This window comes from Scedosporium apiospermum (assembly GCF_000732125.1).
Source record: "Scedosporium apiospermum strain IHEM 14462 chromosome Unknown SEQ_SAPIO_0033, whole genome shotgun sequence".
Classification (NCBI taxonomy): domain Eukaryota; kingdom Fungi; phylum Ascomycota; class Sordariomycetes; order Microascales; family Microascaceae; genus Scedosporium; species Scedosporium apiospermum.
The window spans coordinates 623,848-640,149 of record NW_015971734.1 but is presented as its reverse complement, the minus strand read 5'-3'; the positions used below and the strand labels follow the sequence as shown (position 1 = coordinate 640,149).

Genomic DNA, 16,302 nt, shown 5'->3' with positions numbered 1-16,302 from the left:
CGGAAAGAATGATTTCGCAGACGAATACTATCAGCCCGACATGAGTGACCCTACCTCATCGGAGCCTGCTCCGACCTCGACCCAGAGTCTCATACCGAGCGAATGCCCTACCGAAGAATTCCTCTATCCCGGGTCCAAGGACATATTGTTGATTGTCTACGTGTCGCTAGCCCTGGGAATCTCCTCCTTCCTATGCTTTTGCGTATGGCTTTTCTAATCACTACTGCATCTGTATTATGGGTGACTGGCGGCTAACCTTTTCGTTGATGCTATTTTGTAGTTTTGGCGCCCACGATGGAAAGCCTTATATACGGCGCGAAAGCGTCGCCTGCACTCCGATGTTGACCTGCCGACCTTGCCGGATGGCTTCTTCAGCTGGATCCCTTCGCTTTACAAGATTACAGAGGAGCAGGTGCTTGCCTCTGCTGGTCTAGACGCCTTTGTTGTACGTCGGCAACCTTCGTTACTCGGATGACTTGGTATCTGTGTACTGACGATAGGTTCAAGTTCCTCAACTTTTTCAAAATGTCAATTCGCATTATTGCCATCATGGCCTTCTTTGCGGCTGTCGTTTTAGCGCCTATCAACGATCACTTCCTTCCCCGTATAGAGCCCAATCCCGGCGATGGTGATGGCGAGACGTCCAGTTTTACGACACAATCCTCTGTTTACCTCGATCCCTGGGACGAACTGCATGCCGCCATGGACAAGAAGGGAAAGAAAAACAAGGATATAAGTTACCTCTACGCCTACCTCGTCTTTACGTATTTCTTCTCTACACTTGTCCTCTACATCCTTAACAGGGAGACCGTCAGAGTCCTACGTGTTCGTCAGGAATACCTCGGAACGCAGTCTACTGTTACCGACCGAACTTTCCGTATTTCTGGAATTCCGACCGACCTACGCGACGAAGGAAAAATCAAGAACCTTATCGAAAAGCTCGAGATCGGTCAAGTGGAAAAGGTCATACTCTGCCGCCAATGGCACAAGCTTGATGCCTTACTTGAGGAGCGCGACCGCTGCCTGAGGGAGCTCGAAAGAACCTGGAGCGAATACCACAGGAAACTTGAGTCCACTAATTCTGGCATATCCGGCCGCCTCGACGGAAGCGGCGAAGAGGGTTCCACGGACACTGGCGGCGGGGATGCTTCTCCAGATCCCGGACTGGAAGAGGCTGGGTACGGGCTTGAAGAACGGGAGCGGCCTAAGATCCGCCTCTGGCACGGATTTCTTCGTCTTCAGTCTCGCAAGACGGATGCTATCGACTACTACGAGGAGAAGCTGCGGCGTCTTGACGAAAAGATTATCGAGGCTCGGAAAAAGACGTACGAACCTGCCGACCTCGCTTTCGTCACGATGGATTCTATTGCTTCGTGTCAGATGGCCATTCAAGCTCTGATTGATCCGCGGCCCGGGCGACTTTTGACGAAACCCGCGCCTTCACCAACTGATGTTGTATGGAAAAACACCTACGCCGCCCGCGGAGTGCGGAGGCTGAAGTCGTGGGTGGTCACCCTATTCATCACAGTTCTGAGTCTCGTCTGGTTTGTCATCGTCGCCACGCTTGCCTCGCTCTTGAGCATCTGCACTATCAACAAGGCCTTCCCGAAGTTCGGGGATTACCTCGTTCACCACGAATGGATCAGGTTTCTTGTGCAGACCGGCCTGCCTACAGGTGCCGTGTCATTGCTCAACGTCATGGTACCGTTCCTCTACGATTTCTTGTCTCACTACCAGGGCATGATCTCCCGAGGCCAGATTGAACTCTCAGTTATTTCCAAGAACTTCTTCTTCACCTTCTTCAACATCTTCTTCGTCTTTGCCGTTTCCGGGTCGACAACGCAGTTCATTCCCGTGCTCTGGGGTGCTCTCGATAATACCCACGAGCTGCCCAAGCTCATTGCGCGGTCGATCATGAACATTGGCGACTTTTACATTAGTTTCATTGTCTTGCAAGGTGTTGGGCTGATTCCTTTCCGTCTCCTCGAGCCTGGCGGTGTTGCCCTGTACGTCTGGGGCCGACTGACAGCCAAGACGCCGCGTGACTTCCACGAGATGAAGGCGCCTCCGCTGTTCAGCTACGGATACTATCTGCCCACGGCTCTTCTCATTTTCATCCTCTGCCTAGTGTACAGCATTCTTCAGAACGGCGTGTTGGTACTCCTCGCCGGACTCATCTACTTCACCTTTAGCTACTTCACGTACAAGTACCAGCTGCTCTACGCCATGGATCAGCCCCAGCACGCGACGGGACAAGCATGGCCGATGATTTCCTACCGCATCGTGCTGGGGCTCGTCTTCTTCCAGCTGACGATGGGCGGTGTCCTCGGTCTACACGAGGCCTTCAAGGCCGTCGTGCTCGTCATCCCGCTCATCGCCTTCACGGTGTGGTACGGCTTCTACTTTAAGCGGCGGTACGTGCCGCTGACGAAGTTTATCTCTCTGCGGAGCATCCGGGCGGAGATCGATCCCGAGGATGCGGCGGCGGTTAACGAGGGGATGTCGCCGAGTCGTCTGACGTTGGGGGTTCTTAGGAGGGGGAGCACGCTGGATGAGGAGAGGGAGAAAGGCTTGGAGTATGTTAATCCAAGCCTCAAGATACCGTAAGTCATCCGGTCTCTTTCTCCGCAAATTTTTTTTGTTTTGTTTTCTTATTTTTTTGGGGACGGTCATGGGATTCTAACATCTCTTTTCAACATCTAGTCTCGTCCAGCCCTGGATATACCAGGATCCGCCTCCCGTCCTTGACGAGTCAACGTCAGGGACTCGCACACCTCTAGACATTCTAGGACCCGAAACCCACAGCTCGACGAGCTCCCTGAGCCTAGGAGACACTCACATCTGGAGGGATGAGGGGGCTTAGTAGCGCCGCGGTCCCCCCTCGTTCTTTGCCTATTTCGTACGCGGTGGTCGGTTTTGGAAGGCATCCGCTCGTGAATTGTTACTGGATCGGCGTTTGGGAGCATATTTTTGATACCAGAGTATAATAGACGATGAGACCAACCGTTAATGATATGGTGGGTTCGTGGAGGTTTGTTGAGCATACGGGATAGAAACACATTGGTACGGACGGCTTGTATTGCGTCTTGGAGTTTAGGAGAGCATAACCCCTTTTCCCCCTCGTTATTACCGCCGGTGGATTGAGAACTTCTATTTTTCCTTAGAATTGAAAAGGCATTAATCTAGTCTATTTCCGTTTTATCTCTTGCCTGGGGAGTTTGGTGCTGCATTGGGTTGAGTCGCAACGCCTCGTCGACTCTTCTCGGCAATGCCCTTCGCTCTGTTGTTCATTATCATACATGCGCGGGTGATTAGTATTGAGTTCAACACCGCAAGGGGAAATGATGAAGATTGCACTTTAAGGAAGAGATTTATGCGAAATGACTTTAGCATAAAGAGGTGAGGGAGGGGGACGGGTAGAAGCGAGGGTGATCAAGAGGGGGGACGGCGCGGCAGAGGGGGATTCCTGGGACTTTGAATGCCGAATGCAAGAAATTGGGGGGAGGGAAAGCGAAACCAGAAACCAGGGATTCGAATGAGGATTGGCTGGGTTAAGCCCAGAGTATCGGGACGAGAGAGCGAGGAAAGTGACAGGAATTGCCGATGATAGCGGGCATTGTCCTGGTTGCAGGTAGCTTTGACGACAAGACGGGTTCGTTGCAGATGATCGCCTCGGCAAGGCATGTTCACCTCTTGCCCTGACAGGCCCAGATCGAGATGACAGGGCCGGCAGATGAGATTTAGCCCAAATTTAGGCCCTTTTTTTCTTGGGAGAGAGGCATTTACATGTTTAGTGATTATGCGCGCGGCTCTTGACGATACTTGGCGCGCTTTGTGGGCTGTGCCTCGAGGTGAGCTTGTCGTGATGCGTGTTCAAGGAAGCTGTGGGAAGTGGATCGAGGTTCTGCATCAATGAATGGTGATAGACTATGGGGAGGTGCAGCATCATGAGATGTCCAAGATGATGCGAGTTGCATTCTTTGGCTTATCTCTTCTTGAGCATCGAGGTAATCTAGATCGAAATGCCCATCAACCTTGTCCTTCATCTACCTTGTCATGGGAAAACGACGACGATCCACGGCAAATCCACGAAGATGTCCAAAGATGAGCCTATCGTGAACCTCACGATCGAGGATAAAATGGCCTCGAAGCTCCCTCCATCTCTCCATCTTCTCCCCTTTCTCACCAAGCTTCCAAGAGCCAGAGCAAACAACCCATCCTTCAAACCCAACTTCAAAGCTTCCCCTTGATTATCAAACACCACAACCTTCACAATGCGCAACCCATTCTTCCTCCTCTATCTCACCCTCCCCCTCCCCCTCCAAGCCCAACACCTCATCTCCCTCGCCCTCGGCGCCCCTTCCTCCCCCCTTCTCATCGAAGAAGAACCTCTCCCATTGATAAGCGGCCGCTCCGCCATCCTCTCCCTCCGCGCCGAAGCCCCGCCCACCTGCTCGCCCAGAGAATCCGTCTGCGACACCGGCTGCATCCCCCGCGGCGCCAACTGCTGCCGCTTCGGGAACAATGCCTACTGCGACGAGGGCGAGTACTGCTCCTCAGATAACATTTGCTGTCCGTTGGGGAAGGCTTGTCCCGGGCCTGGGGCTTGCAAGGAGGGTTTTGTGAGGTGTGGGGAGGGATGTATTCCTGTGGGGTTTGTGTGCTGTACCTCTTGGTATTGTAAGTTGATGTTTTTGTTTTCCCTTACGAAGTGGAAGCAAGAGAGGAAGAAGGAGAGAAAAAAAAAAAAGGAAAGAAAATCAAGTTGTTTTGCTGACAAGAGAAACTTTCAAGGCAATCCGGGTGATACTTGCTCAAACACTGGATGTGCCGGTGTTCCCAACGGAGGAGGCAGCAGTTCTACAAGGGTCCCGGGATCTCCAACGGGTGGATCTCCCCCTGCCGGTCCTTCTCCTACTAGCAGCCGTGGGTCGGGTGGCCCTCCCGGGGGGCCCCCCGGTGGATCATCAGCCAGCAGCCGTGCTCCAACCGGCCCACCCTCTGGACCCGCACCTACGAGCAGCAGGGGATCCGGTGGCGGGCCTCCTCCCTCAGGCCCCGAGCCCTCCAGCACTCGAGGCGCGGGCGGTCCGCCGTCTGGTGGTCCCTCTCCATCGAGTACTCGCGCACCTGGTGGTCCCCCTCCGTCTTCCGGACCCTCCCCCACTGGCAGCAGCAGAGCTCCAGGTGGTCCGGCCGGCCCTGACGAAGGACCTTCCAGCAGCCGCGGAGGTAGCGTCCCCGTCCCCACCAGCAGCGCCGGACGAGGCGGACCTCCCGGCGCGAGCTCTAGTGGGGCCTGCGAGATCAGGACGGTAACCGTCACCGTCGGCGCTGGAGGAGTTGGTGGTGCAGGAGGTCCTGGAAGTGGTGGCGCTTCGCCTACTGGCGGCAGCGGCTCCGGAGGTCCTGGTAGTGGAGGAGGTTCAGGAGGCGGCGCGGGAAGCGGAGGACCCGGCCTTGGAAGCCCTAGCGCTGGAGCACCCAGCGGTAGCGGAGGTGCTCGACAACCGCCAAGCTCGGCGGCGAGCGCAATTGGTGGACCATCTGCGACGAGGCCTGTTACTGTTAGTGGTGCGAGGAGGTTGGAACGTGGCAATGGGGCACTTGTTGGGATGGTTGTTGCTGTTGTTGGGGGCATAGTTCTTCTCTAAGTGACTCCGTCCCGATTGTGGGGCTTTGGGTTTTTCTTTTCTTTTACTCTCATGATCTCTCGTATATATTCGGTCATTTCTGTTTATTTCTATTTTTATACCGTTACCTTGTCCTTCGCTACCATATGAAGTAGTTGCGCATCTGGCCGAATTGACCAGGTACGTTATGTCTCACCAGGCGACGGAGTTATTCTACCCCCTTAATCAATACGATGAATGCAGACAGTACGGCTAGACAATCAGAATAGCATCCAGATTTTGGGTTACTCTTCCAACCGCGAGACTGAACTACCGCATGGTGGGCCTTGAGAGCCCCGTAAGCTTTCGCCGTCTACCGAAAGGTGCCGAGACCTCTCGGGGCGGACATGCCGAATGTGCGCTCAGACACGGGCAAGGGGCTCGCCGTCCTTGATCTTCCTTGCACCGTACTTCTCGAGGCGGATAGATTGTATGGAGATGAAGCCCGACGCGTCTTGGGGCGTCCAGTTCATGTCTAGAGTGTCCATGCTGCTCTCATCGGCAGAGTAGAGGTTGGAGGTCTCGCTGGAACGTCCAACGACGTACGCGCAACCCTTATAGGCGACGAGACTTACCTTGCCCTCGACTTGACGCTGTGAGAACTTGATGGCATGCTGGACAAACTCCCGTTCAGGGCTGAAGTACATGCCTAGTTGAAGAGAGTTAGGATGTTCTATTCAACGGCAAGACATGAGCGTGGACGGAGATGACTAACCGTTGTAGATCGCGTCTGACCAGTCCTTCGAAAGACGGTCGCGGATGGAGCGTACCTTGGAGTCCATGACGAGTCCTTCAAGATCCAGATGAGCCTGTCGAAGAATCGTTAGGCCCGGAGTATCTATAGACGCGATGTTAGATTAGAAATTGTATGGTCATTTGGAAGTAGATTTAGTTGCATACCGTAACAGCCCCTACTCTTCAGGCCTGCAAGTCGTCAGCGGATGACACAGTTGACAGAAATACACTTCCTGGCGAGCGCCAACTCACCGATAAACCTGGACTCGACAATGTCGACACGTCCGATTCCTAATAATTGGTCAGCAGGGATTCAAGGAGCTTTCGTAAGCCTGAAGCCTCACCATTAGCCCGGCCGATCTCATTTGCTTCCTTGAAAATCTCCAGCGAGCCGGTGATGACCTTGCCGCCGACCTCAAGCTTGACGGGAACGCCTTCTTCGAAATGGACGGTGAAGGGTGTCGGCGCGTCAGGAGCCTTCATCGGATCTACAGATGCACGTCAGCGTCTACCCGACTTAGTTGGAAAGGCAGAAGCGAGCGTCTTACCAACAGTGCGCTTCCACATATCCTTCGGGGGCTCCATGTCTGTTTGCTCGAGGATCTAATAGGGTCAGCACGATGCAAGATAGAGTCTATCAAGTGGATGGAAGGTGGCTTACTCCGGCCTCATAGCTGCAGTGGATGATGTTGTCGTCCATGGACCAGGGGGCCTTGGGCGTAGAGCTAACGGGGATGTTTTGCTCGGCAGCGAACTTGAGTAGATCCGCACGTCCTCTGTGCGCTCGTCAGCTTGGCTGCTAGAAAGTGAGGGATGAGTGATCACGAACGCGAATCGGTTGTAGAACTCCGGCATACGCCACGGAGCGAGAACCTTCAGGGTGGGGTCGCAGGCCTTCCATGCCAGCTCAAAGCGAACTTGACTAAAGAGAAAGAAGTAAGTATCGACAACAGAAGATCCTTGGAGATATAGACATACTCGTTCTAGGAAACGTTAGTATCAGGACCGTGCAAAGATAGGATTTTGAAAACTTACACCCTTGCCGGTACCTGAGGAAATAGGACACCTGTGTTAGCAAATTACCGATACGACAAGCGGGCTGTGACCCAGCCGGGAGGCCGCTTACATCCGTGGCTCAGGATCGTGCAGTTATACTCCTTCGCGACCTTGACCATCGCCCTGGCAATCACCGGGCGGGCAAGACTCGTCCCGAGCAGGTCATCTTGGTGTTAGCTGGGATGTCGATAAGCGGTCAAGCTGAGTTATCTTACATCGGTCCTCATAGATTGCGTTGCCTATGAATGTCAAGTGTCAGCAGGCTCGTAGAACCCAGTCCAAGACGCAGAGCGGGCGGCGGACGCACATTGAATGGCAGGCCAGACCAGTTCGTCAATAAGCTCCTGTTGGACATCCTGGATGATCATGCGCTCAGCCCCGAGCTTAATGGCCTTGGACTGCACAGCCTCGAAGTCCTCCTCCTGGCCGCAATTGGCAAGAAAGCACACGACCTCATAGCCTTGCAAAACCAACCACCGGAGAATTGTACTAGTGTCAAGGCCTATTACGTCCATGAGTACAAATTTGTGATCTTCTCTTAAGCGTGTTTAACTTACCACCTGAGTAGGCACTGAATCAGGTCATTCGTCAGTCAAGCTGTATCTTACACGGGCGTCGGAATGACTCACAGACAAACGCGTTCCGGCGCCATTATAATGATTTCTTGAAGTTAAGAGGTGACGTGAAGAGGGAAGTGCGAGAGATTGACCCAAGGGTTAGATGCAAGAGGTATACGGGAAGCGAAGCAACTTGGTGTCTGGCACAAAGTAGGTGAAGATGCTGTCTGTTTTTTGTGGGACTGTCTCCTGATAGTGGATTGATTGTCTTATATAATCTACGCACCGCAAATTGATAAGGGCTGGTCGACCCCATGACTCACAGCGCGCCCAGTTGGCGGCCCGGCTAGCTGTGGCGGCTGCCCTGAGTTTGCCGAACCTTCTGGGAACAAACGTTGGGGAAAGGAAGTTTCCTGTGGCACTAGAGAAAAAAAAAAGGCGCCCTGTATTGCACTTAGAGGCCAATGTCTGTCGTTCCAGGCAGGGTGTTCCCGGCTATAAGCAGATGATATTGCAATGAACCTCTCCTAGCTACTACCTTCGCTGCTAATAATGAGAAGGGCATATATTATCCTCCACAGGTCTTTACAGGCCTTGGCCACTACGGCTGAAGGTGGTGAAAGCGAACGAAAGAACGCAACGCAGGACTAGGCGGAACGGCGGTCAAGTGCGAATGCGGGTCGGGTCGGCTTAGTCATAAACCGCACGGCGGGCGGTCGGGTGCGAGTTGCAGCTTGCCATTGAATATGAAATCCTCGTTGTGCCCACGTTTTCTTCCATGCATTAAACCTGACTGGCCATGCAAGCGATTTTGGTAGTGCTTTTAGCAGTAGCACCAGCAATTATTAGGAAGCCAGGCTCTTGATTGATCTTTCGCAAAAGGGGCATCAGTTGATGTGGATGGGCGTGGGCGTGGGCGTAGGCACCATCTTTTCAGCAAGATCCCAAAATCGCCGCTTTCGATATCCACAAAATAAAGGCCCGTGAGACGGGTCAAGGTGAGCGAGCAGACAGCTCAGGGACGCGTGGATCATGGCGTTGAGACGATGGGTCCTGGGTGGAGAGGGACGAGTAGGCGAGTTACAATTGGAGGAGGGGAGGGTAATGAATGGTGGGAACAAGCCGTGGGCCGGCGTGCCTGTGTTCCGCAGGGTTTTCACGTATACGAGGTGCTCCCATACGATGAATTACTCCGTCGTCGAGGCACATTGGAGTACCGCAGTCCGGGCAAAGTATCAATTGATCTCGGTCGGAGAAACTAACAACTGACGGCGCCGCCCGATATACCAACTTGGCAGTCGTGGTCGTACTCGGTGATAAACCCTCCAATGTCCTCGACAATACTACTCCAAACAATGAAAACTTCATCCGTCACCCGTTCCAGGTCGTCTCATTGTTTCGTCGACACCATTTTGACTCATCGGGATCGGGTTTCATTGGACTCGCACCTTCCGATGCTTCAAATATTCTTTTGAAGTAGTTAGTAGTTTAATTCCGTGCTCGCTTCTTAATCTTGTCGATATCGTCCATACCTGTACCTTTTGTAAGTACGAAGTACAGGGAAGAAAATGATTTTCACATGCGGCCGATACAATCGATATATGATGTCATGCGTGGCTGAACGAACTGCGGGGGTAAAAAGAGGGGGAGGGGTTGGAGGGGAAGGGGAAGGGGAAGGGTTCTGGTCGATCGAGGAAACCACGCCCAGGAGAGAGACGTGGAAACCTGCGCCGCCAAAGTTTACAAAGGTAGACGCCAGGGACATCAGGGTGTAAGAATAGGATTGTCCCGTAAGTCAAAGTCAAAACCGCCGAACTCAACCACCAGATTATGGTTGCTTTCTTTTAGCCGCCCCATCCACACAATTAGGGCGGAGGAGCCGTACCAAACTGTTTCCGGGTTCAGGGTCAGGGGTCCGGCGAGGTCTGTCCATGGATAGTGTATCGCCTGAGAATCCGAGTAGCAGAATTCGCCCCTCCGATGTCCTCTTTCGCTCCTCTCGTTCCCACACGTTCCCACGCAGAGCTAAAGATTTCAGGGTCCCTTCGCCAGTCAGTCTCAGGCACAGATGGCAGCACCGAAAAAGAAAGAAAAAAGAGAACTCGTGTGTCCAGTCAGTTCCCTGCAACGTTCCTTGCCCAGACTCGAATCGAACCTGCCAATACGCCACATGTACCGATTGCGCACAGCGACTGGCATCGGCCTCGCATCCGGGCCTACAGCGGCGCCGCCGCACTTGCAGGTCCGTTATCGACCAATTGTCTCTTGGATCTGGCTGGATCGAACACCCCATTCGGTGGCCTTGTTCGCCTTTTCGCTCTATCGCCATCGAGTCCATCTCACCACTTTCTCTTTCAGGCCGAAGCCGGACAGCTCCATCCCGTATTTGCATATTTGCATGACTGTTTTGACACGTGAGACTATATTTTAATTCTATCTTTAGAAAACTGTTCCTGCGAAACTGGATCATCTAGATTACGGCAAACTAGCATGATGTTCCGTAGTGTTCTTCGACCGGCTTCCATCATCTTACCGCCTTGTCGGAGACGAACCACCGCCGATCGCCGTCGTTACCCTGAACCCTGATAAACTCCGAAGTAACAAGCAGTTTTACCTTATTGGCAACAAGAGTCTCGGACGGAACGATATCCTAATGATGTCACTTTGATTCTCCGAGCTGTCTTTCGTAAACGCCTTCTTTTGTATCTATCCGCCAAGCTTGCTCGGTGTTGAAACCTACACCTTAGGACTGTTCCTAGTTCGACGTCTCCCGTGGTGTGTTTCTATTGATTTTAGCTATTTTTCCACTTCAATTTTTTCTTCTCTCCCCTTTCCTTCGCAGTAGTTTGCCACCGAATTCTGTCATTCAATGACGAAGTCTGCTGAGTTCAAGACGGCTTCAGTTCGGCCGGATGCGCAACGATGGTAGCGAAGGACAAGGTAACGGTATAAAATAGAAATATCAATAGAAATGGCCGAATATATACGAGAGATCATGAGAGTAAAAGAAAAGAAAAAAAAAAACCAGTCACTTAGAGAAGAACCATCCCGCCAACAACTGCAACAACTGTCCTAGAAGGACGAGCAAGATAACAGCTGGACGGGGGGCTTAAAAGATATCAAGATCGTATGTTAAAAGAGGATCAGATATATATTTTTTTTATCGTTATAATCGCTAAAAACCCCAATTACCGATTGGCTTTGGCTTAGATACTTTGGGCGGGATGGGGTCTGTGTAGTGACTCTGCCTCCAAGATTGTTAATCTCATGTCGTCTTAATGGGAATGCAACGGTAATGGGGGCTCTGGACTTCCCGTTCCTGATGGCTGGATGGCCGACGGTGGACAGCGGACGGCGGACGGCGCGTGGCTGATGGATCCGATGGACCATTGATCGCTTTCTTCGTATGATGCATGATTTCAATGATGCATCCGCGGATTCAATCGACGCAATCCAACCTCAGCTCTTCCTTGCTGACATACCTGCATCAACTGTCGTTATCTCGGTGCCGATAAATAGCTGCAGGTCTCCTCCTCCCCTCCCTCCAAGACCAAGTGTCTGACCCTGAACTCAATTCTCATCACTCAAGTTCATGAGCATCCATTAGCATCAAATTGACCCTCACAAAGCTCATCTTATCCATATATATATCTCTATACATCTGTACGATATTAATCTTTTGTGGATAAGCCCTTTTAAAACCTTACAGCATACAATCCCACATCCAACCTCACCTCGCACAACTATTCAGTCAAATCTACAACCCAGCATTGAAACGTTGAAACAATGAGACTCGCCGTCTTCAGCGCAAAGCCTTACGACAGGGTGTTCCTAGACCGCGCCCACCTCGCGCGGAACGGCAACGCCTCATCCATCAAGCTCACTTACCACGACTTCGCCCTCACCCCCTCCACCGTCGACCTCGTCAGCGACGCCGACGCCGTGTGCGTCTTCGTCAACGACGTGCTGACGGCCAAGGTTCTCGAAATTCTCGCATCCAAGGGCGTCCGCGGCGTGCTCCTTCGCTGCGCCGGCTACAACAACGTCGACCTCGAGGCCGCCGAAAGGCTCGGTCTCTCGGTCGCCAATGTGCCGTCCTACTCGCCCGAGGCTGTTGCCGAGTATGCCGTGGCGCTGATCCAGACGCTCAATCGCAAGACGCATCGCGCGTATAATCGCGTGCGAGAGGGCAACTTTGCGCTCGATGGGCTGCTGGGGCGCACGCTGCACGGCAAAACCGTCGGCATCATCGGCACGGGCAGGATCGGAATCTCCTTCGCGCGCATCATGAAGGGCTACGGCTGCACCCTGTACGCCTTTGATCCCTTCCACAACAAGGCTTTTGAAGAGTACGGTGAGTACCTCGAGCTCGATGATTTGCTGCCGCGCTGCGATCTCGTGTCGCTGCATTGTCCGCTCATGGAGCAGACCAAGCACATCATCAACGAGCGGACCCTCGGGCTCATGAAGGACGACGCCATGCTCGTCAACACGTCGCGTGGAGGCCTCATCGACACCAATGCCGTCATCGCGGCGTTGAAGAGCAAGAAGCTTGGTGGGCTTGCACTCGATGTGTACGAGGGCGAGGGCAAGATCTTTTACAACGACCACTCGGGCGAGATTATTGACGACGACCTTCTCGCGCGACTCATGACGTTCCCGAATGTCATCATCTCGGGCCATCAGGCCTTTTTCACTGTTGAGGCTCTGCAGGAGATCTCAGAGTGCACGCTTAGGAACCTCGAGGACCTTGTTAAGGGGAGGCACTGTCCTAATTCGTTGGTGAAGGAGGGCTTTACGCGGCTTAGGCGAGACTCTCTCCCGGTTAGGAACGTCTAGAAGAGGCTCCATCGGGTTGAGGAGGAGAGAGTTTGCGTGAAGGAGGATTTTCTTAGTGTTCTTCTGTCCATTTCTTCATATTTCCTTACATTTCCTCTTCTTTTCTCTTTTCTTCACTATTACTCTTCTCCTTTTCCTTTTTTTCTTCTTCTTTTAATGATCCAAGCTGGAAACAAAAAAAGATGCGGTCGGCTGTTGTCTATTTCGGAGATACCTGCAAGTAATTCGAGGCTTGGGGCGATTACAATGTTTGTAGATGCTAGACAGGAGGAGCAGGTTTTCTCCGCTCAACTCGGACAGGATAGATTGACGATTTGAATAATGAAACTACCAAACGGCGTTAGAATTAAGCCATCTTACAATTGCTTGAGCTTGTCCGCGAAACTATTTTCCATCCTGCGACGCACTATTAATGGTTGGCGCGCCCGACAATTCGGCAATTAATAGTCCATCGGACTTGAACCGGCCCATGAGCTAAAAGTCTTAAAGTGTCGCGATGATTGATAATCCATTGATCAAGCTCAATTCTCACTTCTCAATTCTCACTTGAGCTAATATTTTCGTTGTTCCCCACAAACTCGTCCTCAAACCCGATATCCGCTCATCGAAATCCAAATGCCGCTCAGATAAACCGAACAATTTGATCAATATCCTCCATCCCCCATCCTCTAATGCCACGCTCAGTCTGCATTATCGGTGAGTCCCTCATCCCCCCTCCGCGTGCCCATCTCAATCTCTCACACAGCCCCTCCCCCTCCACCAGGCGCCGGCCCCTCTGGCCTCGTAGCGGCAAAAACCCTCGCCAACCACCGCCACCCTCCCACCCTCGAGGGATCCCCCGTCTACACCGTAACCGTCTATGACGCCAACGCCGCCATCGGCGGTCTCTGGCCCCTCGATGCAACGGACGACTCGCGGCCCATTCACCCCTTGATGACGACGAACCTGAGCAGGCACACTGTTCAGTTTAGCGATCTTGCCTGGGAGGGACTGGAAGAAGGAGCGGAAGGCCGGAAGATGAGTGCGGTGCCTGAGTTTCCGAGGGCTTGGATGGTGGGGAGATATTTGGCCCGGTATGCGAAGGCGTATCTGGAAGGGAGTGCGAATGTGGAGATGAAGCTTGGGACGAGGGTTTCGGGGGTGTGGAGGAAGGGCAATGGTTGGGTCGTTGAGGCTGATGGGGAGGAGAGGGAGTTTGATGCTGTGGTTGTCTCATCGGGGTATTTCGGGAAAGAGAGGATCCCTGAATGGCTTGGCCCAGACAGGGCGGGTGGTGAGACCGAGCGGAAGGTTCCCGTCGTGCATAGCACTGCGTATCGCGATTTGAAGCGGTTGTTGACGAGGACGGATGGGACGACTGCTGCGGGGGGCAAGATTCTCGTTGTTGGTGGGCAGATGTCTGGCGTGGAGGTTGCGGCGACCATTGCGACGCAGTTGTCCTCGGCCGTGAATTCTCCTCTCGAGAGTCCGATTCCTAACCCCGACAAGTACTCAGTGCACCATCTCGCAGATAGGCCTGTTTGGGTTCTGCCTCTATTCACTACTCCTACAGTACGCGTCCTCTTTCTCTTTTCATCCTGCCAGATACTGACCGTCTTTCCAGCCAGCAAATGCTGCGCCCTTCTTCTTGCCTTCGGATCTCAACTCTTTCAACATCGCAGGAAGACCCCACCCCCTGAAAAATACCCGCGGCGGCATCATCTGCGAGGAAGCAGCCCGAACCGCCCACGAAAACCTCCGCCGTTCGCTCGGAACAAACCAATCCGAGTTCCACCCCCTCGCCGTCGTCGAGGATACCTCGTCCCCAGCCTTCGTCGCCATATCTCAGCTCTACCTTCCCCTCCTCCGCGCCAAACTCCTCGACCTGCACCGCGGTCAGCTCACCGGTCTATCCGGCACCACGGCCGAAACTACCTCAGGGCCCATCGAGGACGTCGCAGCCGTTGTGCTGGCGACGGGCTTCGATCCCTCGCCGTCGCTGAGCTTCCTCTCGGAGGACGTTTTGAAGGCGATTAACCACACGCCAGAGTACCCTGATCTTACTCCTGCGCTGGCTTTCCACAGCACGCATCATCCTTCCGTTCCCGGTCTAGGTTTCGTGGGCTTCTACCGCGGACCGTACTGGGGCGTTGCCGAGATGCAGTCTCGATTCCTGGCCGAGCTATGGACGCCGGAAAACATCGCCCCGCAATCCGAGGCCATGAAGAAGGCTCTCGAAGCAGACCGCTCGATAGAAAACGTTCTCGCTATGAGAGGCAACAAGCAGACGGCGCAATTCCCCATGGGCGACTACCCCTTCCTCATGCAGGAATTCTCCACCGCGCTCAACCTCCCCATCTCACCCTCCGTGGCTCCCCAACTCTTCATCCCCGACTCCCCTCTATCTCTCGACCCACTAACCCCGGCTCGCTACACCTCCCCCTCCGCCAACGCAAACACCTTCTCCAAGTCCCAAACCGCCAAATCCCTCGCCCAAGTACACTCGTCTGCCAACTCGGCCCTCACATCAACAAAATTCATCGCCGCCTCCATCTTCAGAAATCTCCTCGGCACATGGCACCTCGAGCGCGAAATCAACAGCAAACTCCCCTCCCACCCCAGCGGCACCTTCACCGGTACGGCGCGCTTCCTCGTGCGACAAAAGACCCTAGATGGCTTCGACGGCCCCTCTTCCGAATCCACCAACCCTGCTGTTATTTCCGAAGACGGGGGGTTAGAGTATCTCTACATCGAGGAGGGGACATTCAACTCTACCCTCGGGTTCTCGTTCTCCGCTACGAGGAGGTACGTTTATAGATATGATGAGGTGACGGATACGCTTAGTGTCTGGTTCGTGCGTGTCGATGATCCCAGGAGGGCCGATTACCTCTTTCACGACGTCGAGTTCTTGCCTCGCGAGGAAGATGATGACGCCGGTGATGGTGCTGGTGCGTTTGATTCGGCGGGCGTGCATGTGGGCGCGAAGGCGAGGGGCGTCAAGGCGAAGGCGGGTCATCTGTGCGGCGGGGATTACTATTCCGTTGAGTATGAATTTGGGTTCAAGGCCGTGAATCTGGAGAGGTGGACAACTGGGTATCAGGTCAAGGGGCCGAAGAAGGATTATACGCTGCATGCTGTCTACACGAGGGATTGAGCGTTTTTGGATTCCTCCACGATCTGCAGGTAGACCTAAAATTCTGAATTAGACATGATTCCTCCTTCCACTGCGTGCCTTCGTATCTTCACTTGTTGCTGGTAATGTACACTCAGAAGTAAACCTGTTCTGATATTTTGAAATTCTCAACCAACCCTCCTTCCATCCGTACAAGTCATAATCCGTAAACCCGTCATTAGTTGTTCAAAAGAATAGAAGTGAGGGCCCCTCGATATCCGGGCCCAATATACAAGAAAAAAAAAAAAAACCTTGAACCCTCCAGACTAAAACTCGAACGGCACAGCCTTCA

General features: G+C 53.3%; 4 protein-coding genes and 1 pseudogene across 4 annotated transcripts; 4 read left to right on the top strand and 1 right to left on the bottom strand.

The window, feature by feature from the left end:
- Positions 1 to 40: 40 nt before the first annotated feature.
- On the top strand, positions 41 to 2,863 carry SAPIO_CDS0756 (Duf221 domain-containing protein; the record flags this gene model as incomplete). The annotated part of the gene is made up of 4 exons (XM_016783464.1): positions 41 to 202; positions 281 to 445; positions 508 to 2,603; positions 2,704 to 2,863. 4 exons carry the CDS (start codon positions 41 to 43, stop codon positions 2,861 to 2,863), a joined length of 2,583 nt encoding a protein of 860 aa, XP_016646230.1.
- Positions 2,864 to 4,274: 1,411 nt separating this feature from the next.
- On the top strand, positions 4,275 to 5,654 carry SAPIO_CDS0755 (uncharacterized protein; the record flags this gene model as incomplete). The annotated part of the gene is made up of 2 exons (XM_016783463.1): positions 4,275 to 4,572; positions 4,795 to 5,654. 2 exons carry the CDS (start codon positions 4,275 to 4,277, stop codon positions 5,652 to 5,654), a joined length of 1,158 nt encoding a protein of 385 aa, XP_016646229.1.
- A 380-nt stretch (positions 5,655 to 6,034) lies between these two features.
- On the bottom strand, positions 6,035 to 8,115 carry SAPIO_CDS0754 (uncharacterized protein; the record flags this gene model as incomplete). The annotated part of the gene is made up of 15 exons (XM_016783462.1): positions 6,035 to 6,321; positions 6,388 to 6,510; positions 6,573 to 6,596; positions 6,660 to 6,698; positions 6,752 to 6,895; positions 6,956 to 7,010; positions 7,069 to 7,183; positions 7,237 to 7,329; positions 7,386 to 7,390; positions 7,443 to 7,456; positions 7,534 to 7,629; positions 7,679 to 7,702; positions 7,771 to 7,965; positions 8,021 to 8,034; positions 8,093 to 8,115. 15 exons carry the CDS (start codon positions 8,113 to 8,115, stop codon positions 6,035 to 6,037), a joined length of 1,251 nt encoding a protein of 416 aa, XP_016646228.1.
- A 3,691-nt stretch (positions 8,116 to 11,806) lies between these two features.
- SAPIO_CDS0753 lies at positions 11,807 to 12,859 on the top strand (annotated as a pseudogene; the record flags this gene model as incomplete).
- A 671-nt stretch (positions 12,860 to 13,530) lies between these two features.
- SAPIO_CDS0752 (uncharacterized protein) lies at positions 13,531 to 15,992 on the top strand (the record flags this gene model as incomplete). Its single annotated transcript, XM_016783461.1, has 3 exons — positions 13,531 to 13,555; positions 13,623 to 14,410; positions 14,463 to 15,992. The coding sequence occupies 3 exons, from the start codon at positions 13,531 to 13,533 to the stop codon at positions 15,990 to 15,992; spliced, it is 2,343 nt and encodes a 780-aa protein (XP_016646227.1).
- Between the last annotated feature and the right edge of the window lie 310 nt (positions 15,993 to 16,302).